This window comes from Osmia lignaria, chromosome 6 (genome assembly GCF_051020975.1).
Source record: "Osmia lignaria lignaria isolate PbOS001 chromosome 6, iyOsmLign1, whole genome shotgun sequence".
Classification (NCBI taxonomy): Eukaryota; Metazoa; Arthropoda; class Insecta; order Hymenoptera; family Megachilidae; genus Osmia; species Osmia lignaria.
This window is the reverse complement of record NC_135037.1, coordinates 2,018,018-2,044,653: the sequence shown is the minus strand read 5'-3', so window position 1 is coordinate 2,044,653 and position 26,636 is coordinate 2,018,018. Positions and strand designations below refer to the sequence as shown.

The 26,636-nt window shown below is 42.5% G+C and overlaps 1 protein-coding gene across 8 annotated transcripts in view; it reads right to left on the bottom strand.

Annotated features, from left to right (window-relative positions):
- Window positions 1-26,636, bottom strand: part of Fak (protein tyrosine kinase 2 Fak) — a 30,617-nt gene that overhangs the window by 3,184 nt on the left and 797 nt on the right. Inside the window, exons 2-18 of one of the 8 annotated variants that reach the window (XM_034318332.2) lie at window positions 13,383-23,935; window positions 10,446-10,955; window positions 5,856-6,001; window positions 5,612-5,787; window positions 5,408-5,539; window positions 5,160-5,309; window positions 4,901-5,089; window positions 4,736-4,816; window positions 4,433-4,655; window positions 4,031-4,066; window positions 3,776-3,910; window positions 3,520-3,702; window positions 3,222-3,438; window positions 2,968-3,158; window positions 2,695-2,899; window positions 2,549-2,628; window positions 668-2,484 (exon numbers count right to left, since the gene is read on the bottom strand). In XM_034318332.2, the coding sequence (XP_034174223.1) occupies window positions 668-2,484; window positions 2,549-2,628; window positions 2,695-2,899; window positions 2,968-3,158; window positions 3,222-3,438; window positions 3,520-3,702; window positions 3,776-3,910; window positions 4,031-4,066; window positions 4,433-4,655; window positions 4,736-4,816; window positions 4,901-5,089; window positions 5,160-5,309; window positions 5,408-5,539; window positions 5,612-5,787; window positions 5,856-6,001; window positions 10,446-10,528 (4,044 nt within the window). In that variant the 5' untranslated portion in view covers window positions 10,529-10,955; window positions 13,383-23,935. Of the gene's footprint in view, window positions 1-667; window positions 2,485-2,548; window positions 2,629-2,694; window positions 2,900-2,967; window positions 3,159-3,221; window positions 3,439-3,519; window positions 3,703-3,775; window positions 3,911-4,030; window positions 4,067-4,432; window positions 4,656-4,735; window positions 4,817-4,900; window positions 5,090-5,159; window positions 5,310-5,407; window positions 5,540-5,611; window positions 5,788-5,855; window positions 6,002-10,445; window positions 23,936-26,636 lie in introns of all 8 variants that reach the window. The other 7 variants (XM_034318334.2, XM_034318333.2, XM_076688645.1 and 4 more) reach the window with 7 other exon arrangements.

Here is a 26,636-nt window from a genome sequence, read left to right as displayed (position 1 = left end):
CTTGATTAAATTGACCACAATTAATCCCGATGACAATCAACGTGTTAACCCTTTGCACTCTGACTTTTTACGGTAGCGTACATTATAGAAATGAATTAATAATAAGTGGTAATAAAATTAATAATTAGAATTGATACAACTAATTCTTAAAAATGCTACATATTACTCTGTGCCTAAAAGGAGGCATACTTGAAGTACAAAGGGTTACTAAATATATATATATATATATACATATTAAAATTAAAGAGATGCATAATTTTCGATGCAAAACCAATTTTAAAATAATAGTGCAATCATATTCATCGCATGCAGCTCAAAATTGTTATATAGTATCATTATTATATCCATTCTTCATGCAATAAAGATTAGCCTACTAAACTGCAAAACAAAATATCCAATTATAATAATGAAACAAAAAATAAAAAAAGGAAATATCTAGCCGTATAACGGGAGAAAGGGGCCATCGTGTCAACTTAAAACGAGCATATCAGCGCGTCTGCATATACCAAAAGCAGTATGCATGGTATTGTATATACATTTGAATCGCAATAAAAGTATATGGTGCTGTAAGAATGGTCGAGTCATAAATAAGGAAAAAAAAAAAAAAAAAAAATATGCTGTTGCAGATAGAAGATGCGTTTGTCATTCCTAGGAGGCTTTGCCAAACCTGATCTTGCTGTGCCTCCTCTGTCATCGAGCTGCTCGATGACATTGTGCTGTCACTGACAGCGGACGATATCAGAGATCCGGACAGCGTACCATCTGTAGAGCTTGTCAATTGTTCGTCTTGCTTATGAGTTACGAACGTAGTGATTTTTGCTACACCAGTCGCTATCTGAGGCGTACTAGATCTTACGATTCCTGGTTGCATGGATGGTTGTGCTAAATACTGTGTTGCATTTGACGCGCTAGTAGTTGGATTGGTAACGTTACACTGTGCCTGACCATGCTGTTGGGTCGCGTTAATGGAACACGATTGCTGTCCCATGACGATGTTACTTTGATGAATATACTGCTGGTTAGCCTGTTGAACCGTAGCACCTGACGTGGCAGTGAAATGCACTTGAACAGGATGATGACTTTGCGCCATGCTAAAAGACAATTGCTGATTCACGCTGGTTGCTTGAGAACTCGGTACATGACTCGCTATTCCAGGTTGCATTTGTTGCGCGTACACGGGACCCTGAACTTTTAGAGGTTGCACCATACCAAGGGAGGTTGCATGGGCCGTGTAAAGTTGGTTAGCGCCGGTCGATTGACTTTGTTGACTGGTGTGTTGCGCGGGTATGTAAGAAACTGCTTGATGAATGGGATTCTGCCGTTGGATGTTTTGCACATGCTGCGGCAAGTACATTGGCTGCGAGCCTAGATGGCTGATGTTCGAGTATATTTGCTGATGTTGATAGTTTTGAGCGTGCAACGGTTGGGCTTGTAGATTTTGTCCGGAAGTAGAAGTGTAGACCAAATTAGCCCTTGGATTTGGCATACAGGATCCAGCAGAGGTACTGATAGATTTCAAGTCGGACGCATTTTGATGTTGAACGTTTTGTGCTCGAAACTTTAAAACAGGACCGTAAAGACATTCTGCGGCTGACGTAGGAATAGCGGTGTTAGCTGAGCTAACAACAGGCGCACGGGGATACACGCCAGCAGAACTTTGCGAACAACTAACATTCTGACTTATTGGTTGACCAACGCTAAACGATTGATTGGTGTTGTTAGAAGAAAATTGACCACAACTGGTGGACTGATTCTGATTATTCGAGCCTACGATATTAGTTAAGCTACTAGGCCCAAAGTTTCCAGGATTCTCACCGAAATTACCACCTACGCTGGGACTTTGACTGAGATTACCAACGATAGCGGAGCTTTGCGTGAAATTAGCGACAGGCCCATATATTTCGGCACAAGTAGCCGCGGTAGTTGTAACAGCAATAGCGCTGGACGTAGAAAACTTTTGAACGGGAGAGTAGAGATCCCCGGTGACGTTACCGACCACTTTCGAACTAACCGCGTACAAATTTTGCATCTCTTTAACCTTTTGCTGCTGTTTTCTATTGGCAGCGGGTGACTGAGCTTGCGCCGTCTCTGAAATACTGAGGCTGGACATGAGAGGAGTGTCCGAGGATTCGAGGGAATCTAAGTTTGTGTCGGATAAGGTGGAGTCTCCTGAGTGAGTGTCATGAGAGACAGAAGGTTCTGAGGCAGCTGGATCGAAAAAGGGTAGATCTGAAACTAAGGCAGTAGTTAAGACTTGATCTTCGTCTTGGAACTGCACTGCTAAGGTATTGAAAGCCGAGGCGGGAGTTGTGTACACGGAGGGACATACCCCCCTGTTTTGATTATCCTTGAGAAGTTGTGCAAGAACTTCAGGACTTTGAGCAACGATATACGTCGAAACTGGCGCTACGGCGGTTAACTGAGATTGATCCGTCGCGTTTTGAGGTTGCCTCGAGGGTTTCGGCGGCGGTACATCGTCTGCACCTAAACAACAAGAAAATCATTTGTAATATATGTACCTTTGATTACATCGAAATAATGCACATACCCCAAGACATAGCTTGTACTCTCCTGTTTTCTCGTCTCATCGTTTCTTGCTGTTGATGTTTTTCTTCTAGTAATATTTCACTGCAACAATGCAATGCAATATAACGATGTAAAAAGGTAATATAAAAATAAATTGTATGTACTTACTGCAAAGTTTCTCTGATTTCTTTGAACGTTGGTCGTTTGCTGGGTTCGTAACTCCAGCATTGAGACATCAAAGAATATAATCGTGGTGGGCAGCGATTTGGTAATGCAAGTCTTTCACCGTTTTCCAACTTACGGATCACTTCGTTGTTTTTCACACCTTGAAACGGCTTTACGCCCAACATCAAAATCTCCCACATGCATACACCTTTAAACGAGTACAAAGAAAGGATGTTAGATTCGTTCGATAATAATTGAAAATTTGTCAAAACTTACCAAACATCCAGACATCAGAAGATGTTGTAAATCGTCGAAAATTTATGCTTTCAGGCGCCATCCATTTTATAGGTAACTTACATTTACTTGCGGTGTAGTAGCTTTGATCTTCTACCCACCTACTAAGGCCAAAATCGGCTAACTTAACGCAATTGTGCGCAGAAACTAGCACGTTTCTTGCAGCAATGTCTCTGTAAAAAATTAGTAAGAGTATAATTTCTTGATAAAACAGTCTTTCTTTACTCGTTAACTACCTGTGGACGAATTTCTTGCTTTCGAGGTAAGACAGGGCAGTGCTTAGTTGAAAAGTATAAAGTAGAAGAGTGGCGAGGTCCAGACGATGTTTATTCGACTGCAGATAAGCTCGCATCTCTCCCAACCTAGCTAATTCCATTACTAACCAGATCGGTGCTTCTGAACACACCCCAATTAATCTTATAATATGAGGATGCTCAAATTGTTGCATTATATCTAAAAATGTTCAATAGTATTATTACGCATATTCATGGCAGATAGCATTTTCTTGTTCAAATTATAGGAAAGTTTCTTTACAAGCTTCTTCGAGGAATTTCTCGGACGTAGCGAGGTCCGCGTCAACTTTACAAGTTTTCACTGCTACCGCTATGGTCTGGCCGTCCCTTCCTTTGTAAGAACCTTTATGTACATTACCAAATTGACCCTCCCCGATAATTTCACCCAGTTCTACTTGGTTCCTTACTATTTCATAATCTTTGGCTATAGATTAAGAAACAAATTTAAATAACAGTACAATGGTTCACATAATGTTTCACTTAATTCAACTACTTACTAGCTGGAGTTGAGTAGTCTCCTTCCTCGTCCACAATTTCTGCATAGTCCTCTGACAAAATAGTTCCAGTTTTGCTAACATTTTTCTCTGGGCTATTCGTGCTTCCATCTTGCCTGTATTTTGGTGGATGAGCGTCTGTTTCGAAGTAAGGGACACGATTAGCAATTACAAGTTCTGATTAACGATGATTCTCATGCATTATGATGTTAGACTAAACATTAAACTACGACAAAGGGATCGTTCGATGCTACAAACCTTTGCATGGACAGGGATAGTTTTTCCACGATGCAGCTTGGAAGTGTAAACGATTAGAACTTAGTATCGTTCGTTAACGCAAACGGGGGGTTCGTGCTAGATGTTCAGGTGTAAAATATGAATACGGTTATGAAGATACAAGGGAACTAAACGTTCAGTGTAATCGATAAACGAAACAATATAATTCTGATTTCTCAAATACCATGACAAATGTCAGTAAAAAGTTAAAGTACAATGTTTATCGCATGAACATCAAAATTGTTAGCTTTAAAATGATAATACTAATAGGATGAGTATCGAGATAACAAGAAAAAGCAGAGAAAAGATTGAAATTTCATTGGTGAGTATAAACATGCCAGTTTTCACGGCTGTTCGATTAAATCAATTCAGACAGTATTGTACCTTTTCTGTTCCATAATGAGGTGTTACTTCCGGTAACTAGTCTACAATATCCGTCGATCAAATCTGCTAAACTTTCTGCTTGGTCCAGACTCGAACAGGTTATACTTAACGTTTCAGCAGTCCCAGCTACCCTTAATTTAATACACGCTTTCGCGTGTTCCTTACAGTCCGATACAAGGGTCTGAATAGACTGTATCTGAGAGAACTCTGCCATTCTTGTTGGCTACGTAACACATTAAACGTTTGATGTAATACCAAGGTTTGATAAGCAGAATTAGTAAAATTTATATAAAGGAAACCTACCACTGTTCCGCCTCTGTGAGCCATATAAGATATGCCTAAGTCTGGTCCAATGACTAGTTCTACGGGTATAGACCAGCTTGACTAAAAACAAGAACAGGAAAATATACATTTTATCAATGTTTAATACTTGTAAGAAATAGCAACGTTCCTTGTGAATCAACTTACCCCCAAAGCACATATGAACCTTTCCTGATCGAATCTGTAGTGTGCCCTTAAGAGATCAAAGAACTTGAACATGCATTCTAATTCAGATAATGCTGCTACCTTTTTGAAGTGTTGTTGTATCAGTTTGCGTAGAGCCTTTGGTTTCATTCCGTTCAATACGGACCGGGGTAAAAATTTGTGCAGACCAACCTAGGCAATCAAATTCAAAGTACTCGTTCTTTCACATAAGAAACATGTAACATTTCCACTTTGTATTTACCTCTCTTTCTAGGTACTCGAGATTACTCTTCTTGTCAAGCGCAACCTGATGCATGTCTTTGAAGAAATATCGAATTTCTAGACAGCATAATTGAACAGCCACATCTTGATCTAGAGCCGAGTGGTTCGCGCACAGATAATCATTTCGAACCTGAAATAAAATTAATTATATCGTGAATATTTAACATTTACTACGAAGAGCCAGTCGGATAAAGAAAATTCTTCCACAACATCTCTGATTAATAATACCTGATCGTAATAATAGTAGAACGTTACTTTATCCTTTTCGTACAAATCGTTTAGGTTCTGGGGTAGGTATCGCACCCTTAGTTCATACCTCCACTCGCAATGGGGATGTTTCTTTTCGTACTTCTCCTGAACCTGTTAAATAATACCAAATGATTCGCAACGAACTATACCATATCCTTTGGAAAATCAGAAGCACGAAGATACCTGGTACATGGTGGTGTCTTGGTGTAACCAGTAACTCTCCCCCGATCCAGGATGATGAAGCCTCATGGCGTAGAGATTTCTATAGTGCCTTGTACCAGCAGCTAGTCGACTAGTTACCAAAGAAATGATACCCCTTACATCGATGGCATCACCGAATTTAACAACATTGAAACCACCTGAAGAAACACAAATGATTCGATTAAAAATGCCTGCACGAGAAAAATAGAAAAAAGAAAAAGTATACCGTTAGGTAGATGGACTTTCAAAGTCGCTTTATCCATGGGGGTGGGCGATCCATGGGGCGGCGTATTTCTTCCGCCCCCGCTTCCTTGTACACCACCACCGCCACCTCCACCTCCATCTCCCACGCCAGTGCTCATCCCCTCATGGCTACCATGGAAAAAATGAAAAGATCTCGGCTTAGTCGACGACCACGTTAACTATGCATTATCTTGTAAAACCTCAACTGACGCTGGCTGGCTAACGTGAAAGCGTTTGCCGGAAGATTAATTTATTCATTGGTTGATGAAGGAAGGGATTACTTTAGAAATCTTCTTATGAAAAATTTCCAGCTTCGAGAAAGAGGAAAGTTTAATGTCTCTCTTTTCTCTTTTTTAGTAGGTATTTACTTTTCATAGGACGTTCCAAGAATAAAGAAAAACTCTTGGTCCGTTTCGACGAACGATTCGTTTAAAGGATCAAGATCCTCCTCCTCCTCTAAGTTGCACAGTTTCCCGAATAAGTTACACATTTTTCACAGAAATATTTCTTAATAGAATAGAACAAAGGCGATTGCGATTCTTCCGCGTGCGAATCAACGTGTCATCGCGCAATCATCGATTGTTTCATTAGAAACGATCGTTCCCAGGCGTTCTTCGTGCACTACGTCGATCGTTGCCCGGGTATTTTTAGATATTACAAAAGCATAACGCGGTGATACGTTCACTGATCGCGACTACGGGCTTCTTCGATTGCACCCCGAACTGGATGTCTGACTAGCGTCTGATCAACTCAAAACATGACTGATTCTTTTATCGAACGGATTATAGAGAGTGGGGCTGTAATCATTGTGTAATATGAACGTCAGGTGATTCTGTGCGAACAGAATCCCTAATTTCCTCTAATTTAGTTTGCAGTACTTTTAATCTCTGCATGAATATTTCGTTTAACGATAAGTTGTAATAGATAAATCTAGATAAAAAAACTGGAATTTTTATTAAATCCAAGAATACCTTACGAATTCTTCAAATAGGCAGCCTCGAAACTGACCTGTAACAATCGTATACCTTTTTGAGTCACCTGATAATCTCACTTATCAGACGCCTTACTGACAACGAATTTCAGAGACACTGGGAAAGCTCGGACGTCGATGACGTCAAGCACGATGACCTAATAAAATGTCTCGTTCGTTTGTCTTCGATTCGATCGTTAATAAATACCGAACGTGGACTTTAAATTACGCAGGGCCATTGCGTGGACGAGCATACAGACGAGAACATTGAGCCTGTGTCCAGAGGAGGAAATAATTTGTGATGGGCATTCAAATGGGAATTAAATTTCGGGTATTTCGTTGCGAGCGATTCGATCGATGAGAGGAGAGGAGAACCAATGAGACGGAATCTCGGAGCAAGCGATATCTCAAGAATGTATTGGCTCCGAGTAGTACAGAAGCTAATTTCCAAATAATATTTCAAGAACATGCTAATCGCCAAAGCTGAGATTCCTCGTTATTAAAAAAAAAGGTGACGAACACGAGAATGTCGTTGTTGAACAGTTTTCATCGAGAGCATGTTTGCATCGCGGCTATTAATGCAAATGTGTATTATGAGCGTCGTCCAACTAAGGAATGCCGTCGGTCAGGGACGAAACACTAACACCGTGTGCCAGGAGCTACTTCCATTGAAATACTGGAACATCTAGCTCCGAGACAAGCTAATCTCTGTCATGGTATCTTATGAAATTTTAATTCAAGAGCTAGAAACAGTGACACTTGAAAGATCAGCATCATCTCCCAAAGCGGAAGATCGAAAAGGATATTCGTTGGACGTGGATGATGAAACAGAACGAAGGTTTGTTGGTTGGCAATCTGGCAGGGATTTGTTTTTCGTGTAACGCTATACCGATTCGCGGCACGATTCAAGCTCGTATTTACGGACATCCGAACCGACGATCCGTAAACGATTATCGATGCAGCGTGGACGACTGCTGGTATAAAAGTTTTATATGTGCACAGGGTGTTTGAAAAAGGTCGCACACCCCGAGATCCTAAGGGTGATTGGTATAAAAAATAATGAACGAAGGAGAGAGAGGGGATTTCTACGGCCCTGACCCAACGGCGTGAATAAAACTATACGCTACGCACCTGCAACTGTCGCCCACGCACTTTACCTTTCACTATTACTTTCTCTATTGCGCTCTTGCATCGTCGCGAGGCTCGCGGATTTGAAACTCGTAATATACATTTTTCCCCTATCAGTTACCTCTTTCGAGACACCTTGTGGAACTTCCACGTGCCCAAGGTGTCCGGGCTGTAGGACTCGTTGCACCCTAGCTGACCGAGGGAACACAACAACCCTCCTCCGTTCTCCTTTCTCCATCGTTTCTCACGCGGATAACCTTTGTCCCGTCTGAGTAAAAGTATCCCTTTCGGATCCTTCGCGAAAGAGTTCAAATTTTGACCACGACAACTCGGCCACGAGATTCCATTCGCTTTGCGTTCAACCAGCTCCAACATTATCGTGGAACGCGTGTAATAAAGTTCACAGAGATACACTTTAATCGATGCGTGTAACTATGTTTCTCGGATCAGAGCTGAGAGAAAATCCTCTGATCGATCGATGGATCGATTTACGGATACACTGGTGAACTCTGCACGATTCAGACATCCTGTAATAATCACCTACTTGTCTATCGATCATTTTTGCATCGGACACCGTAACTCGAGCCTGTCGTTCGATACGATCCCTGGATCGTGATCTGGAACCGTGTCGAAATGGATCTCGTTTTATGAAATTCAATTACTGTGTCACGGTATGTCTTTCGATGAGAATCTTTGAAGAGATTTAGCTTTCTGCTAGTGGAACTCCGATAGGGGTAGTATTGAGAGTCTGAAGTTTTGTCCCATATGTTCGCACAGTTGGTATTAATGACAAAGTTGGGTCAAAGTTGCGTGGAATGTACAGGGGGTTCCAAAGTTGAATACTGAAACTTTGTGGACGTCATCCAAGGGTAGGAAAAATATATGCGAATGTATTAAACACCAAATGTGTATTGCACGTTATACAAAATGAACTATAGAATGATTAATATTCAAGTTGCATTGAAAGTTTTTCATCTCGGGCAAGTTTGAAACAGCGTTTTCAATTTGAGAATGGAGCGACGAAAATGAGACTCGTCGCGTTCTAGTTTTTCCAGCGGTCGAATCACCAGAGACGAGAATATTCATCCTCGTTCCTCCACCGTAAATATCGACAGTATATACATATGTATACGCGCGCGTGTTCCCAGGTTCGTTGTCGAACAGAAACTGATCAACGTTTCGAACGGACAACCTGACATTCTCTCTTTTCCTATCCTTTATTATCCTAGTCGATCTTATCCTCATTTCAAGTCAGTTGTACCGAGTGTTTGGCAGCTTGTAATCGCGTGGGACGAGGTTGAAAAATCGCGTCATTGGCGCAATTCCTGCGAACAGGATGGTGGTGGGTGATTGGGTGTTCCAGGTCGACCGACAGACTGCCTGGAGACGTCGATCGCGTTGATTATTTATTAGAAACACCGTAGTTAACCTTTTTGCTAAGAACTAGACGTACAATCGTTTGTACAGATGACTTTTCTTCGGTAACCCGGTTGAATGCCAACGTGGGTCATTACGGGCCCACAATCCAATATTGCAAATATCTTGGAAGCTATAACAATTTATATAGCGTAGTGATTTTCCTTCAAATCTACACTGTTCGTGAACCATATGGGACCTAGCTATAAACCAGCTTATGAACCCTTCAATTAATTGCCCTATCCCGTGTGAATCGCCCAGTTTAACGAACACGGTAACTTCGTCAAGATTGCCAGGATAAGGAAGCTAATTGCGGCTAGATTCCTCTTTATTGATCCTGTATCGATAGCCAATTCGATTGGATGATATAATTTGATTTTCGAGAGAATGAAAGTGCTATTTCCCAGTTCAATTAATAACTCCAGTAAACGGTGTTAAATGAATAAATAATCGAGGAAATTGAAAAGTTATTGAAAAGTCTAACGAGACGAGGATGGCGAAGTTGACTTAATGGCGGCAATTAGCAACGGTAACCAAGAGTAGATGGTCGATGACGGCAATTTCGCCATGGTTACCCCCGTTACTATCGGCGCAACAGCCACGAAAAAGAAGCTGATTCTCTTCTCTTCCTCTTATCGCTCGCGGCATCACTCCTTCATTCACGAATTTCCAAGTGACTTTCAAAGGCCTTTATGCACGCAAATTGCCATTGGCTGCTCTTCAAACGAAGCCAACCCCCCTTTGTTTAAACGCCTGTTCCGCGGTTCTGGGGATTCTAACAGCTGGATAGCCAACCGTTCCGAAGGAACCTCGATCTCTCCCTCTGGGTGAAAACTTTTCAAAAGCTCTCCTTGCATTATTATGGTGATTCGATTCAATTCGATTTCACGCCAGGGGGAAAACGCGATTTCACCTTTGCTTCTACGATTTTCGAGCTTGAACAGAGTGCACTGAATACCTATGATATTTGATGGCACTGTATGATTTTAATTAATTATCGAAAATGATGGTAAAATTAATTTCTTTTCAGACGAAAGGTATAATAATGTGTATACTTACTCGGTGGTTTCGAGGTACTGGAAGACCCGGTAAACGGGACGTCGATACATGAAGAGATGGTCTTCAACACGCTCCACCATCATCCTAAAACCACTTCATTCGAAACGGTGGGTCACTGATCATCACCCACCGCTGATCACTTTTCTCATCGGCACGAATCGCGACAACAAACACTATAACAAACTTCGCGAAAGCGATACAAGTTCGATTATTTTCTTTCTGTTCGAATCTACTGAAAATTTACTCTCGAATCAACGGTCGCGTCGGCACCGGTAGGATTTACACAGGATTTTGATATGTCTTCCTCGTTCATCGACGATGCTCCTTCCTCTTCCGGTGCACTTGCTGCATCGCCACTTTCGAATCGATACCGTCGCCGGAAACACGCACCGCAGGTGCAACGGTAGATTTCTATCTGGTCTTCTTCGTGAAACGAATCACCGTTCGCAAATTTCAACAATTAAAATGTCTCTTTCTATCTTGATCATTCGTTACTTTCGTTCGAGTATTCTGCAAAATCGATTATAATTTAAAAATAATCAGCCTCTTTTCTAAGAGGGGTGATCGCCTTCGAATTATTCGAATGATAATAAACGTGGCGAGAAGATATGTCTTGGACTTGTTTGGACATTTTAGTGAACGATGGTTATCGGAGGCTCGGTAAGTCTTCTAGAACGATTCACGAGGAACTCTCCTCGATAAGGATCTCGCGTGTACCTCGCACGAAAGTTGAAGAGGACCTAGCCCTAACCTACCGCAAAGGTAACGGGCACCGCCTAAGCCTAGCACCGCAATGCCACTTCCGTTCGGGGTGGCCATCAACCCTTAAAAACACGGAAGTCTTGGCTCGAGGCGTCGGTTGCCAATTCCGGGCGCAGCTACGGGTTCTATCTCAACTGAAATCGCGTGCAATTGTTGCTGTTCACTCGAAACGAGTGTCGATGCCTGAGAAGTGAATTATAATCTCGATATTTTTGGAATAATTTCGAAAAATATTTCCACCTTTGGCTACATATTCGTAGCAACGAAACTGTTGCCGTTGACCCGAATAAATCTCGAAATTTCTAGCTCCGGTCTCGGGAAACCGCATTGAAAGCAACGAGACCGTGGTTATGGATTAGAACGAAGCTCCAATATATGTCGAATAAGATGGAAAAGGACGAACAGCCTCGAATAAACGTACTCGATAAAAAGAGACGGATGAATTTAATTCACGAAAAAGGATCGCACGACTCCCGTTAAGGTATGCAACCTATTTTAAGATGGACACCACCCACGTCTGTCTGCAGTCTCTGCAGAGCCGACCACCGCAGAGTTGTTCCCGTTGGTACGTTAATTAGCCTGAGAGTTGTGCAAACGTATCGCGATATGCTTTCTCGAATCAATGAAAATTATATGAAAACCCGACCGTTATTTGCAAATGCCATACGTAACCAATTATTTATATTAAAATAAAAAATCGGAATAAAAGAACAGGCGGAGAGATACAATGGGTAAATGAATACAGAGTCACAAAAATCAATCGCGTATGTAAATCCCTACCTATTCAAAGCTTTCGCTTTTCCATATTCGATTCATACATCGTGCCACAATGGAACATAAATTGTTCTTTAATGAGCGTCAAAGTAAGCAACTAAATTATTCATGAAATTTCAATAACCGACTATGAGTAATTATTACAGAGTGAATAAAATTCAGAAAATTAATTATTGATGAACTACAATTGAAATTTGTACTCGTCGAATAGCATCGACTTCAAAATTTGATGATCATTATTTTTCAAAGTACTTGAATCCTGAAATTCAAGCGGATCCGAAGGAAACGGAACGCGAACTAAGGAAATAAATGGCAACATATTTCACCAGGCACGGTTGGTGATCGTTCATAAATATTCGTAGACGGTGTCTCAGGAAGAAAGCGATATTCTCTAAAGTTATGTACGCGTCGATTTCAGGAAGTCGATGTTCCCTCGAAACGAGGAAGAAGAGCGTCCTTAAAATTATACGATTCACGGACCAGTGAACTTTCGAGGAACTTGTAAGCCTCTGACGTCCCCGTGAGAGGCTGTGCGAACGATAGGAGAGAAACGACACCCGGGGTTAAACGACGGAAATGATGGAAGTTTCGACCTTTTTGCGTTCGGAGAATTTCGAAGGGGAGAAGAGCGCGTGCTCCATGCGAATTTCCAGGTGCGCTCGATTTTGCGAAACCCAGCGGTTCGTTGACCGAATCAAGGTCGGGCAACCTTGACACGCCGCTTCGAAATCTTCCTCCTCTACTCGTCATCCACCCGCTACTTTGTGTACTTCACCTTCTCAGGCTACTTCCTGTCGCGTACGTGCGATCCTGTTGGGATTAAACGCAAACCTTAATTATAAACATCAGCAAAATTTTCTCTGATCTTCAGGAACCTTCTGTCGACGGATACAGTGATCTTTCATTACCTTGAAGAATATTGAATAGATACCAGGTACAGGAAATTCACGAAGGAGGTGTATATCTGATTCTACCATTAAAAAGTTGGGCCATGTACAGCGAGAGCTTCCATCACGAAATTGGAGTAAATTGTAAAAGATATTTCTTTACGCGTTCTCCTTCTCAAAAAGATTCTTCTTTTGAAAGATGCTGTTTGCTACACTGAACACGAATCTCCATCAGGAAATTCAGATAACCACTGCTGGAGTTTCGTATTCGACTCCCTAAAAGGTTCTTATTCTAAGCAATACCACGATATCCTGTTGCTTTCAGGAAGCAGCGAAGGGGTTGGCTTTTCCTACTTAATTTCCGACTCTATCCCAATATCATGATTCCTTGCTACAGATAGATGTATCGAACATCATTAAATTAAAATAAACCATACAAAAGGTATCTTATTTTAAGTAATGAGCCTCCATCATGAAATTCAGGTAAACCCCGAAGCTTCCCCTCCAATTTTACCTTTCATGTCACTACCCGTCTCAGAGTTCGAAAAATCTTCATCTCTCGATCAACTACATAATTTCACATTTGCACACAATCACCCACGAAGTAGCAAAAAAAAAGAAGAAAAGTCGAGTTCACAAAATTGTAGAAATGTCAAAAAACACTGAGGACGGAGCCGGTAAACGCGAGCACGTTCGAATGTGACGCGGAACAAAGGTCGAGGTACAAAGGTCGATGCTGCGTCCCGTGAATTAGCCCCGGTGTCGCAGGATCCGAGAGTTCGGCGGGTTGACCTTGGATGTTGAAAGAACCCGAGCCTCGAGTGGACGTTTTTCACTTGGCGACGTATTAAAAGATGAAACGTTGCGCCCCGAGACGGCTGGAGCGGAATCAAGGGTGGAAAACGAGCGCCTAGCAACAGCGTGTCGCGAGAACGACGCGCTTTCCTCGTCTCCTCGGTTGCGTCAGGTATACGTTTTGCCGGTTCAAGGGGAGCAGGCGCTTTGCTGGGTGCGGCAGGCTGCGCCGCGACGCCCGGCGTCCTTCCCCCGGTTAGACTCACCCCAGTCCAGCCTCTCGCCCTTCGTCCCTGTCTGTTGGACGCCCCAGGTTCGTCGGCCGCCTACCCTCGATCCTGACACGGCTCGCAACCCCCTCGACACGCACATGGGCCACGGTTCAACGTTAACCGGTCCGCGCAACCAGCCGGACTGAACTTTCCATAAAACTATTTCATATCACATTCATAGAAATTTATTTAGCTCATGCATGATTTTTATTTTTTTATACCAGTCTAGGGATCAGATACTTCTGGGAAATGAAATAAAGAAGTTAAGCGCCGATAGTGATGGATTGGCGAGCGAGTACTTGCGAGAAAGTAGTCGCTGACACCCACCTAGCGGCTAATATAGAAGTTACCAATATATTAACTTAAAACTTTGAAATAGAGTAAAGGATGAGATTTAAAGTAATAAGTATTAACTGTGGCTGTTCTAAATCCATTTTCTCAATAAGAAAGTCAATACGAAACCAATTTTATTCGACCCTCTCCAGCCCAGGTGAACGACACTTTAAAACCCAATATAGTTCGAAAGGTTTCTCATTCAGAATTTCGTCTCGTAAGTTATTTCCGAAAGGATCGATCCGATACGTCAACGAACGGGCTAAGAAAACAATCCATCGTCTAACGTGTTCGCTTGGGAAGCAGTTAATTCAATCGGTTATTATCACGAATAACAGAATAACACGAAACAGTGCGGTCTATCGAGTGATTCGAGCTCCAGTTCTACCCCTTTGACGCTTGAACAACCCTCGAGAGCCGGTCGACGGAATAGCCGCAACCCCGGTGTTCGAGCCTATGCGCATATACAACCACCCTCCCGCTACTTCCTCCAACTACGAATGGAATATTCAGTTGCGACCGATGCGCGTTGCAACCGCTCGGTCAGGGACCTATCCGCAGCCTCTTGAAAATTTGCATCTACCGTGTTGCTGTCCCGACTATCACAGGTGTACTGGCCGATTCAAGTAACCGGAAATCGTTCTACACCTTCATACATATTGATATAATTGGAAATCGATCGACGATACATATAGTCATACACTGAGATCGTGTAAGAATTAACGCCTTCTATGCCAAGCTGCGACATTTAGAGAGGGAGGTTTAATTATTAATTGATATTTTTGCAATCATATACATACACGGCTGTCTGGTTGCGCAATCTCATTCGCATTTACACGCAAATACGGTTGATTTAACGATCCGCCACGGTATATAAGATAATCGCGTGCACGCTCGAAATGGTTGGTTTTAATTAATCCTTTCTGTAGACAATTTAATTATACCTGGGATGGGATTTGTCTGTCGCTCAAGATTAATGCTCTACACGGAGAGAGGAGGATAAGCAATAAAGTTACGGATCCAATCGAGTCGACTTTTAGAGATGCAAACGGGTTTCTTGCAACAAATTATGAATATTAAATGCTGGATGGTTGCTCGGTTACTCGATCGGCCGGAAAACGGCTAATCGAGTTAGAAGCTTGCAATTTTGAGGAATCAAGTCTCGGTTGATCGGCGTAATATTCCAGGGTATCGATATCGGCTACCGCTCCATCGCGATGAGACAATTAAGAGGAAATGGAGAAGCCATGATTACAATAGCCGCACACCTAAGCTCCGTTACGAGGCAAACTCGATTTATCCACTCGGTTGTCGCGTTATCTTGCCGCGTACACACGCGCAAGTATAGGAAGTAGAATCTGGAGCAATCGGGCGGGAAAGCGGAGCAGAAATTGCGTGTCCGAGATAAGTTTCAGACGCGATAACTTGGGAGGCTCTTCGATTAACGTTTTCCCCCCTCGTCTTTTTGTCAGCGATCGGCTGGAACGAACGTTCGATTCCCTGGAAATCGATTGCCTTCGCGGCACAAAAGCTGCCGGCAGAAAAGAATTCGTTGCTTTCGATACCGTCGCGTCGTTGCATCCCAGAAAATTCCCGGCACGTACGTAATCTTGACGCGACTGCATCCTGTACGACAACTTCGATTCCGAATAATACCGCGAAGAAAAATGACGCCGACCGAGAACGACTATCCTTTTTTTTTTTCTTTCGTTTCTTCAAGAATTTCCTTCGTTATCAATCTTCTCCGCGAGGAAGACAATTTTCTTACCGCAGTTAATAGAATTGCAAGTGTCAAAGGTTCCATCCTACCGCGTATGGAATTTCAGACATTGTGGATATAATTTCTTGAATAAAATAGTTGAATGCAAGGGAAAATGAGAATGCGAAGGGCCCACTTGCACCATTTCAACCGTGAGGGAGGCTTTCGTGCTATTAAACTCTTATGCTGTTAGAATTTAATTTTCGGTGAAACGATTCGTGAAGGAGACTAAAGGAGACTCGTCCGAGAAGAGCGTTTATCGGTACCCTAGGTGGTTTTTCGACCCTCGTCCCATCGTTAGATACCCCTGTTGATACGTGCTCCAGCCAAAAGGGATCCTCCCGGTGTGTACGTATCCCTGATGCAAATTAGCGTGCGGCAAGAGGGCAGCCTTTTTTCTGCGCATCTTTCTCTCTCCCCCTTTAGGGTCGACCCGACCCTTCGCGTCCATTCGTTGCCTTCTCTTTGGATCGGGCTCGTGAGAATGCTGAATTATCGATCCGTGGCTAGTCGGAGGCTTCGTCGCTGACAGCTGCCGCGAGCAACGACGAGAGAAAAGAATTCGCGTTTCGAACGAACCAGCAACGATGGAGGCGAGACAGGGAGAAAACGATTGCCACGCACAGCCTGCCAGAGAAGAAATTTCTTCGAACCCTCTCGTCTGTCGCCATTTCCACTCGAATATACAAAGTCGTTTCAGGGGAAAAGGTCGATGGTTTGTCAGACGACAGGCAGAATATTGGCCAAGTTTCGTTAGGATTCTTAAAAATCTTTCTCCCTACATTTTTCTATAACAAAGTTTCCCTGCTAATTACACGAGTCGATGCACGAGACGGCCTTGAACTTCGAACCACCGTGCACCGACATCACAACATAAGGGAACATAGGGGTACGCGCTGCTTACACGCCATCCGGTCTGCGATCGACAATGAACAGCGATTCTTCGTTCTGCCTTCTCTTATCGTCGCTTATCTATTTCCTGTCTACTCGTTTGTTTTATTATTACACGCGCCCGGTGCTGATTAGAAGCCGTACGGACGAGCTAGTTTGAATACTCGATCGCAAGCGGATCTTTCTATCAAACGTGTTCTCCACTCTTTCGCATTCTACTTTCGAATTTCAAGTTACCCGGATGAGAAGCACTGGTATATCGCGAGCTCTGGGAAATTTCGCATAACTCTGGGCGTTTGTTGTAAATTACTAATTGGCCGTGAATTTCCTTGAATCGAAGAGAGTTGCAGCAAATCGTGAAATTGATGAGCGATTGCCAATCAAAAGTCCGATACATATCGTGAATCACCGTTACATCAGCAACACGTGGAACGTGTTGACACTGAGCAAATACATTTGAATCGACAGTGTAATTCGGTGTCGCGCGATCGGCATGTCAGGAAGCTATTGGAAGAACGAAAGAAAGCCGTGGCACGTGACGCGTGGAAAGCACGCGTGAAAGTACAGCCGTGCGTGATCCGTGGTGTCGCGTATCGTGCATTTTCAATGGAAAGCAGACACATTGAAAAACGTTGTTTGTTCATTGTTACAAGAGCGTATTATCGTCCAGTAGCGTGAGCGTAGTTCGATGAACTTGGAGATACTTTTGTCCGGAGAATTGTAACGGGCACGGGATCTATCGACGTTTTATTTACGATCCGCGGCTGCTTTTGTTCCGCGAGCAACGAGAAGAACGAGAACAACGGATCCGCTTCTGCTCTTACGCGATACACACTTTATCATATTCCTACACCGGATTCGCCACCCTTTCTCTACAGATTCGAATTAAACCCTTTTGTCACCGACGGATTCGTACAGAGTGGTTGAAAACCACTGGGAAAAAGAGTTAAACATTTTGCAAATAAGGATATTGAAACGGATAAGATCGAACTACCGTAAAGAGTTAGACACGTCCGATCGAAGCTCTCGATAATATCCAGTGACCATAAACGATGTTCGTGGATACCATATCGCGGTATTTCCGGTCAGACACCGAACACATCGTCGTGACGAAGATGCATAGCGGTGGTTTTGAAAAACGTATACGTGCCATCTCGCAGCTGCTCCCTCATAATTATGCGTTAAGCATATTCACCGAGTGACGATGGTGGTCTAACATGGCGTACTCCCTTACCTTTTTCGATGTCTATCGACACGCGATTCAATGGACGAGGGGATTGTTCTTTTTCTCCCCCCTTCTCTCTCTCTGTACGTGCACGCTTTTGGCTTGATTCGTCAAACAATCGATGGAGCAAAGAAAGGGTACAAAAGGAAGAAAGAATTGCACCTATTCGAAAGAACGGTATATATGAAAGTGAAGAAGGAAGATTAGTATTGTCTGAGGCTTTTGTGTGTAAGCGTTTTGTCAGTATTGCGGTTGACTTCATCAAGGGTCTCAGGACATATACAGCACCCTTGTTCGTGTTCTGGATCGCTGATCACCCAATCAGTTTTCACTTGGTTAGCTGATTAATTAAAAAGAAAAATTCTCAAAGAAGAAGCTTGTGAAGTTGCGGTCATGTATGCAGCTGCATTATGCTGACTTCACCAGAAAGAGAGAAACTTCTCTTTCGCTACAAATTTAGCCTCTCTGCATCCGCGAGCTATAACGATCGTGCGTTTTAGAAAATTTATAACTCTCTAATAGCGATTTAATTTAGATGAATTTAGAAATTTCCAGTAGTGACTGGAAGTAGAAAATTCTACTATTAGATTGAAGGAATTAATCTTTATTATCCTTGATAATCCCATATTATCATTGAAAGTACTAGTCATGGCTATTTCTACCGGTGCCGGTAAACGTGTTAATCTAGAATTCTTGATCTTGCCTTCCGTGCAAGCAGCGATGAAAATCGTGTTCACCGGCGATTCGCGTATTTGTATTCCATCGCGAGCGTGTATCGATATCCGTGATGCTTATAATTGGGCGAACACGAGCGTGTATGAACACACGCGCCTACCTATTAGATACGCAGATGCCACGAGCACAGAGACAAGAAGCTCGTGTATATAAATAGCTAGTTAGGGTCGATGGACAGGCTAAAGAGGCGAACGCAAATCGTGAGAGCGAGAATTCATTCACCTGCACACTCGTATACATGGTCATTTTCACTATGTCAGTGAACGCGTTTTAATCGAATAATGAAATTTTCAATAAATCCTTTTCCACTAATTAACGGAATTTATTGAATCGGAGATAAATGATTTTGAACTACAGGAAATATTTTCTCATTCGAACGGCAAGTTTTAAAGATTAATTTTATTCGAACAACCAGGTGTGAGAGAATCTCGTCACCCAACCGTGGCTGGAATTCCCGTTACGCGTTTCCACTCTCTGCTCATCAGTCTCACGGTGACGGAAACTTTGAGCGAAGTCGAAATTGTTGGAAATCTCGTGGTCGTGTGGGCGACGATGGAAGCGAAGCTGAGAGTTTCTCTGCTCTTCGATCGTTCCCGATTCTATATCCTTGTGAATTTCTGACAGAGAAAATTCAGCGACACAACTCGTGTGGTGAGATTTTCACTTGACCAGACGGAGCGATGCGCATTGTCGTCCTACCCCTGTGGAAACACAGTTTCGAAACACGAGCAACGAAAGTTTGCGCGACAGAAAGCACCGATAAGGACGGCGACGATGTGACGTTTATCGAACATTGGATGACAGACCGCGTGTCGGGGGAAAAACGTACCTCCGTTTTGTTGAAGTAACAACGGAAATCGAGCGTACTTTTATCGAGAAACATGAAATGTGGGAATATTGCTGATAATAATTGAATGAGCAATTATGACAAACGCGTGACGTCATATCTTTGGATTTTACTTATTGCAGAAAATTTGGAAAAACACCAACAATATTTGGGGACTCGAACCCGCGACCCTTAGATTTCTAGTCGGACGCATTATTGACTACACTACTTTGTTTTCTCTATTATTTCTGTTTCTAAGATTCCTCTTATTATTAGTACCTATGTTTGATATTTCGAAATATTCCTTAATTTCACACGTTACATTTGGAATTTTAATAAAAGTTTGACTCTTTTATGGGACGGTATTATAAAGCAAAGGGTTACTGAAAAACGAAACAGTTTCATCACGAAACTGAAATACCTGACCAGAAATAATGACTAAATTACTGTTTCGACGTAACAATGAGAAAGTCTGTGACATTTTTAAGGTATTACCGTGGTGTTACCGTTAGAAACGTAGAAAATATGATGCTCCTTGGTCGAAATGGAACACGTCGCGACAATTTCCGTGTATTAAATAAGCAATTACCAGTCCTAACGACGACGAAGACGTGACATCTTCGAGGTATTGCTTCACACCGAATTAACGCCACTTTGTGCGGCTTCCAGCGTTAGCGAAGTGGGCATGAAGAGGCGGTAAAAATACGACGATTATTTTCGGAGCAACTCGTGGAAGCCGGGTTGCACCCAATCACCGACTTCTATCCTCGAGCAAGCTCTCTTCAACACCAAACCATAACGTTATTCAATTTTCAACAATATCTTCCCGCCACAATCTCAATTACATTTCAATTAAAATTCTTGTTCATTGCACTCGAAAAACCATTCCATAATCACTTGGATGATTTACCTTCAACGACGTTCTGTTCCCTTAAATGTTGAATTGTGTGCTAAAAAACACCGACACTGTTAGATTGGAACGATGATGCGAGTCCACCAGTGACCTCCACGGTATTCAACGAGTTAAGATTACGAGGTGTATGTCACTAGTGAGAATTTCGATGACTCGATTGTACACGCGACGAAGGGTGTGGGCGCACACGTTTCTTTCGTCTGTTCGATGCAGGCAGCCTTGCGGCAAACCAACGACTGTCTCTTCTTCTCTATGAGAAGCTACCGTGTGTCCCTCGCACACGCATTTCTCACTCACGCACTTCTCCATTCCCCATCTTTATCCATCTTCTGGGCCTGCTTAGCATTTCCATTACCCTCGCACTGCTGTGTTCTTCCTTTCTTTATCAAGTAACGTTTGCTTGCTCCTTCTTTCTTTCGTTCGTTCACGCATATCGTCTGTCTTATTCTCTACCTCGTTACCGTAGCTCTTCGTCTTTCTCTCACCAGACGATGAAGAAACTCGCGCGTGTTCACCTTTTTACATTACGGCCGCTCGATTATTTGCCCATCCGTGAAACGAAGAAAGCGTAAGAGAGGAAAGGTATGTAAGAGGTCCTTGAATGTCAGAGTGGTAGGTGGCCCGTCCGGAGCGACGCGATGCAGCGACCTTCCGACAGGTGTTGTCGCGTCAGGGTCTTGAGAATGTGTACCAACCACGTGGTGCATCGTACGAAAGTGTTGTAACCTTTGCTTTGCTCGGTAGATATCACCAGGAGTCGACAGTATTTAGAAAATGCACCCCTAACGGTTCATTGTACTCGATTGAGTAAGAAAGTCTTAAAAATAGTAAACGATAATCTTTCAATTTCCTCCCCAATTCGAATCGATCCGTAATTGAAATAAAAATATTCGAGCGATCTGTACTACAGCAGATAATATCATCAAAGCCAAACGTTATTACCTTAACGAACGGCAAACTAATATCGTAATGGATTATAAGTGAACGAATGAGAAATAGAAAAGTGACTGACTCGTTGATGCAGCCTCCCGTTTCGCTGTAAGTAAATTAGTATCGATCCCCGTAAGTATATGGGAGGAGTAAATATTTGATGTTTGCTTTACCACTGTGTGGCCCGAAATTCACGGATGAATTTCATTCGCCGACGAATTATTCTTTCGGGATTTACTTTCTTACTCTTTTATTTAAAATTTCCGACTGGAAAAGCTATTACGACGGTCGGAATAATTGGACCAGGTTTCCAGGAGTAACAAAAACGAAGGGAAGAAAAAGAAAATGATAGCATGCTGTCTTGGTTTTCTTATTTCGTTGCAGTATTCTCCCCTGCATAGGAATCGCATGGAAAGTCGATGTTTGCACCGTGTGTCGACACAGCTGCGCGAGCAGAACCCTCAGAACGCGATCAGCAATGGTAATGTCTGCTGGCTGCTGGCAAACAGCCTCGTTAACGCTCCATTTTGTCCGTTGGTAGCTGACGATTAATATTTATGCATTTCCTCCTTTACACCCGATCTCGCACTGTTCCGCGGGCAAAAAAACCCTTTGGGAAAGATAATAGAGAGAAAAAGGCGACGATCAAAGGGCTAACAACCGGTAACTCTGTTCCCTCTCTTCAACGATCTCCTTGTGTTTTTCTTCTTTTCCTTTTTTTTAAGCGACCCCCACGTAAATGTTCGACTAAAACTGCATAGAAATTCGTCGAATGAAAAAAAAAAAAAAAAACAGTGAGCCAGTCACGTAGATATCATAAACCCGGTGCACGTCGCAGTGCTTAACACAGCCACGGTGCTCCTAAACGAGAAGAGAAGACGAATCAATTGAAATTCATTAAAGTTCAGCCTGGAAACCGTGATCTCGCTTCTACCCAGAGACGTCCGAACAGATCCATTATTTTATCGTAATTCTGATCTGCTATTAGCCAACTAAGAATTCATTTTTATCGCTGTGAACTATGTCGGTGCGAGGTCTGATAGCAATCGTGGAACAACAGTAATATCTGCGATTCTTTTACTTTTTTTCAAAAATAAGATGCATATATTTGGAGTGACGGCAAGCATTGACTCATCTCGTATAATCCACCCACGATGGACCGCGTGCGACGATGACAACGGTAATACAGAAAGAACAGAAAGACGAAACGAAGACGATGTAACCCCGCTGGTACAAGCACTTTACACCAATTTGCGAGTTGAAAAGGATGTTCCTGATAATATGGAAAACGTTGAACCCCGTGGATAAAGGTCGAGCGAGTTCGTTCGTTCCTCTCATTGTTTACAATGCATCAGAGCCCGACTTCTATAAACGGATCATGAGCGGATGAACGTTGTTTCCTATTAGTTGCTTCTTGCTCTCCTAAATAAACAGACAAACCGAGTCGGACGCGGGAAAGATAAAGAGAAAAGAAGTATCCCTTAGATAAAGCTAACTTCTCTCTTAAATTTTTATTTTCATATCTTCGCCAAAGAAATTAATGGAATAAGAGAAAATTAGAAAATAATCGTACAAAAGCGATTTAGCGTATCACTAGGTAGACCGTGAAGATGAGCATTTCGTTGATTAACGAGACCGTTAATTAATTGCTCTTCTATCTCACGGGTTCAACCGGAAAAGAGGAACGCGCTTCGAATCTCTGTACTTCTATCGAGAAGCGGCGTTAATTACCGTGGTAAAATTCCTGATATCATCTTGGTAATCCGGTTAAAACACCGGCAACTATACCGTGGCAAATTATTTCCAGCGGAAGCTCCAGAGAATTCCGTCGTTATTGCGCTTTCGAGCGGTTCGATCTTTGCCAGTCAACCTATTTCTCAAAAATTTATTTTATAACACCGATCTTTGTAGCCCCGTTTTCACCACCCAATGAAAACGGTAGAAAAAAAGATGAGGAAATTTAAGACGAGCAAACGTCGGTATCTTGGTCGCCAGCAAGAGGTAAAAGGACTAGCGGATAAGATAAGAACGTATCACGAAGGATAAACAGTGGCCCATGACAATGGTTACAGTGCACCCCGTGCTTCCGGTTTTCGAGTATGAAAATAAAGCGTCCTGGTACGGTGCTGGGGCCGACGTCAAGATAGATAACGGCACATTTGGTGAACGTGTTCTTATCGTCGACGAAAAACGAAGAAAAAAAAATGAAAGAATCGTGCACCACGAAGGCAACAACTTTGTCGTTCAGCGTCGACGTCTATTCATTAAAGAGAGAATCGCGTGACCGGAAGCGAACTAGAACCGCTCGTCGTTTTCCTCCTATTCCTCCTACGTGGGCGTAAGTCCTATGTTTCCAGTTTGCACGAGACTCCTTCGTAACTCTTGTCACTGATAAGAAAAAATGATTATTAACCGTACGGTAACAGCGATGTCGCGAAGATTTCCTATCCATTCTAGTCGTACTTGAATCGATAAGAAGGTATGCATTTAATTGGGAATATTAGATAAGTAATTATCTGATTTTCTTCTGTTTGACTCCCTAAAAATCGATGGCAAATGGTGGGAGTGTATTGAATCAAGGATGAGTCAATTGCGAGACAATTGCAAGATAAACTGTGTTATCAAAAAGTTCTTGATATTTTTCACGTCGCATCGTCGACGAGCTTGATAGAAATTATGACCGATAAAACACGTTTATTATTTGGTTCATATCTTAAACGACCGTGAAAAGAATTTAATCGCGGCAGAATGGGTCGCTCAAAAGGGAAATTGATCACTTCTGCTGCTTTGAATGCGTTCAGACGGTGTACTGCGGGTCGTTTAAGCGCCACAGAATAGGACTTACATCGTGACACGCAAGATCCGCCACCCTCTTTTTTAATTCTATATTACCCTTTCTGACAGAGAGAGAGAGAGAGAGAGAGAAAAAAAGGAGGATTCGAGGATCCGGTTCGAGGTCGATTCCCTCGACTATACATGGCTCAAGGTTGGAGCGTGTGACACGGCCATTAAAACACAATAGATCATTTCGAGGCGAGCCGGTATATAATTAATTCGATAAAATGCACAGGGGAATTTGTAATTGACTTCCTTCCTTAACACGGCTTGGCTTTACCGAAACTTGAGAAACGAGACGCGCCACGCTGTTACTTCCCATTGCTCGTTTCACGAGCTTCAATTTTCGATACACGTTGCTGAAAACCTTACAAAGCGCCGCCTGCTTGTTCCATCCAGCCCGTGTAATCTCGCGTAATTGCAGCATTACGCTGGATATACACTGTTTCTGGCCGATGAAACGGCTGCAACTCTTCTTCCGTTCTCCTCTTACACGATCGACTATTGGAAATGGAACGGAAGATACGCGGTGCTTTCCTCTTTCCATCTGGTACCATCTGTTTCCCCGGGAAAGGTCAATGCTTTTTGGGAATGCTGCTATAAGATGTATTTTTTATAGATAGGGTCGTAAAAGAAAATGTTTATTGTAGAAGATAGAAAGAAGGATGTGCTTTTCCCTGATCCATAAATGAATGCATAATCCGGCATCCAACATCACCGTCAACGTTCTTCTACGAACTATGTACCGGCTTGTTAATTACTTGATCTTCTCGCGGTAAATATAATGCAACGTGATATGAAGCAATTCACGCGAGCATTTCACGAGGATAATCCGCGACAGGAAGATCCAAACGAGTCACAGAAACGGGCGGACAGTAATAGGAAAGCAATTGGGAGCGCGAGAGCAATCTGCAGGTCAACTCGCTAGGAAATTCATTTAATAGGGAGGAACGGGACAAGGTGCCGCTGCGATTGGTCGAGGCCGATTTCATTGACGTTTCTTTGTGTGCCTTGAGCGCACCCAGTCCACCTAAATTTTTTCTTCCTAACAACCAGTGACATCTTGTTTCTTTTTTTTTTTTTTTATTTCGTGTATGGTTTTCGAGTTCCTAACATCGGAATTGACTAAACTATTACTACCAGACCTTCATAAATTAATCAACATAAAATTATGTAATACTTCTTTATTTTAAAAGAGTGCATATTTCAAGAGGAGCCAAATGCACGCGAAAAAGAAAATGAAGGTGACAACGAAAAAACGATGCGGCGCGAATTCGCAAACACGTTTTCAAAAAGAACCGCCGCGACGACTCCGTTCTGCGAGATACCGATCGATAAATTTCATTACGCGCGAAGGACGTTCTTTCCCGAACCATTGGAATCCTGACGAAAGAACAAACGGTTTCAGGATTGTTTGCGAGTGACTGTGCAAGAACAGCGCCACTGGTCGCGCCATTAACGCGAGAGATAATGATAAGATAACAAAAGGTGGATGAAGTAAATACGAGAATTAGTGACTCGCCGCTAACCGCGGCTGTTCCTATGTTACGTCACTCGCAAACATTCTTTCTCTCTGCATACTCGTAATTCACCGGAGAAATGTGCTCTCGACAGCTCGACGCGAGTAAAAAGAATTTAATTGGCTACGATTAAATTGGACGCGATGAGAAAATTCGTTTCTCAACACGCAACATTTTCTTGTAGCCTGAATTTATTTCAATCAATTTTCACGTTAACACTTGGGTAACATAAGCAGATGATGACGTTATTAATTTTTTGGAAATCAAAGATATGACAGGCATGACGAGAAATTTGCAATCGTAGGCTAAAACGCAATGGTCTACGTCGCAGAAATATGACCGTATCGATGTTTTTCTAATTTCTGTCGCACGCAACTTACGATGAGGAATCTTCAAAGTTTTAAATGAAGACAATTTCAATCAAAATTATAACGTAGGCCTTTTTTTATTAAGGGTAAGTGTAAAGGGAGGAACCTCCCACCATTTGCCCTCGGTCTTGGGAAATCCTAAGGAGAGCCTAACCTAGAATCTTCTGTCCTCGCACAATAAAGATTATGGATAGATAAGGCAAATGATGGTACACTTCCTTTTAACTAAAGGAAGCTCAAACCGCACGTGAGCATATAGTATAGGAAAAGTACGTGCTCGAAAGACATTTTTAACGTTGACCAAGATTTCTAATATTCTTAAATAATTATAGAATTGTAGGATATGAGTTTCCCTAACAATTAGAA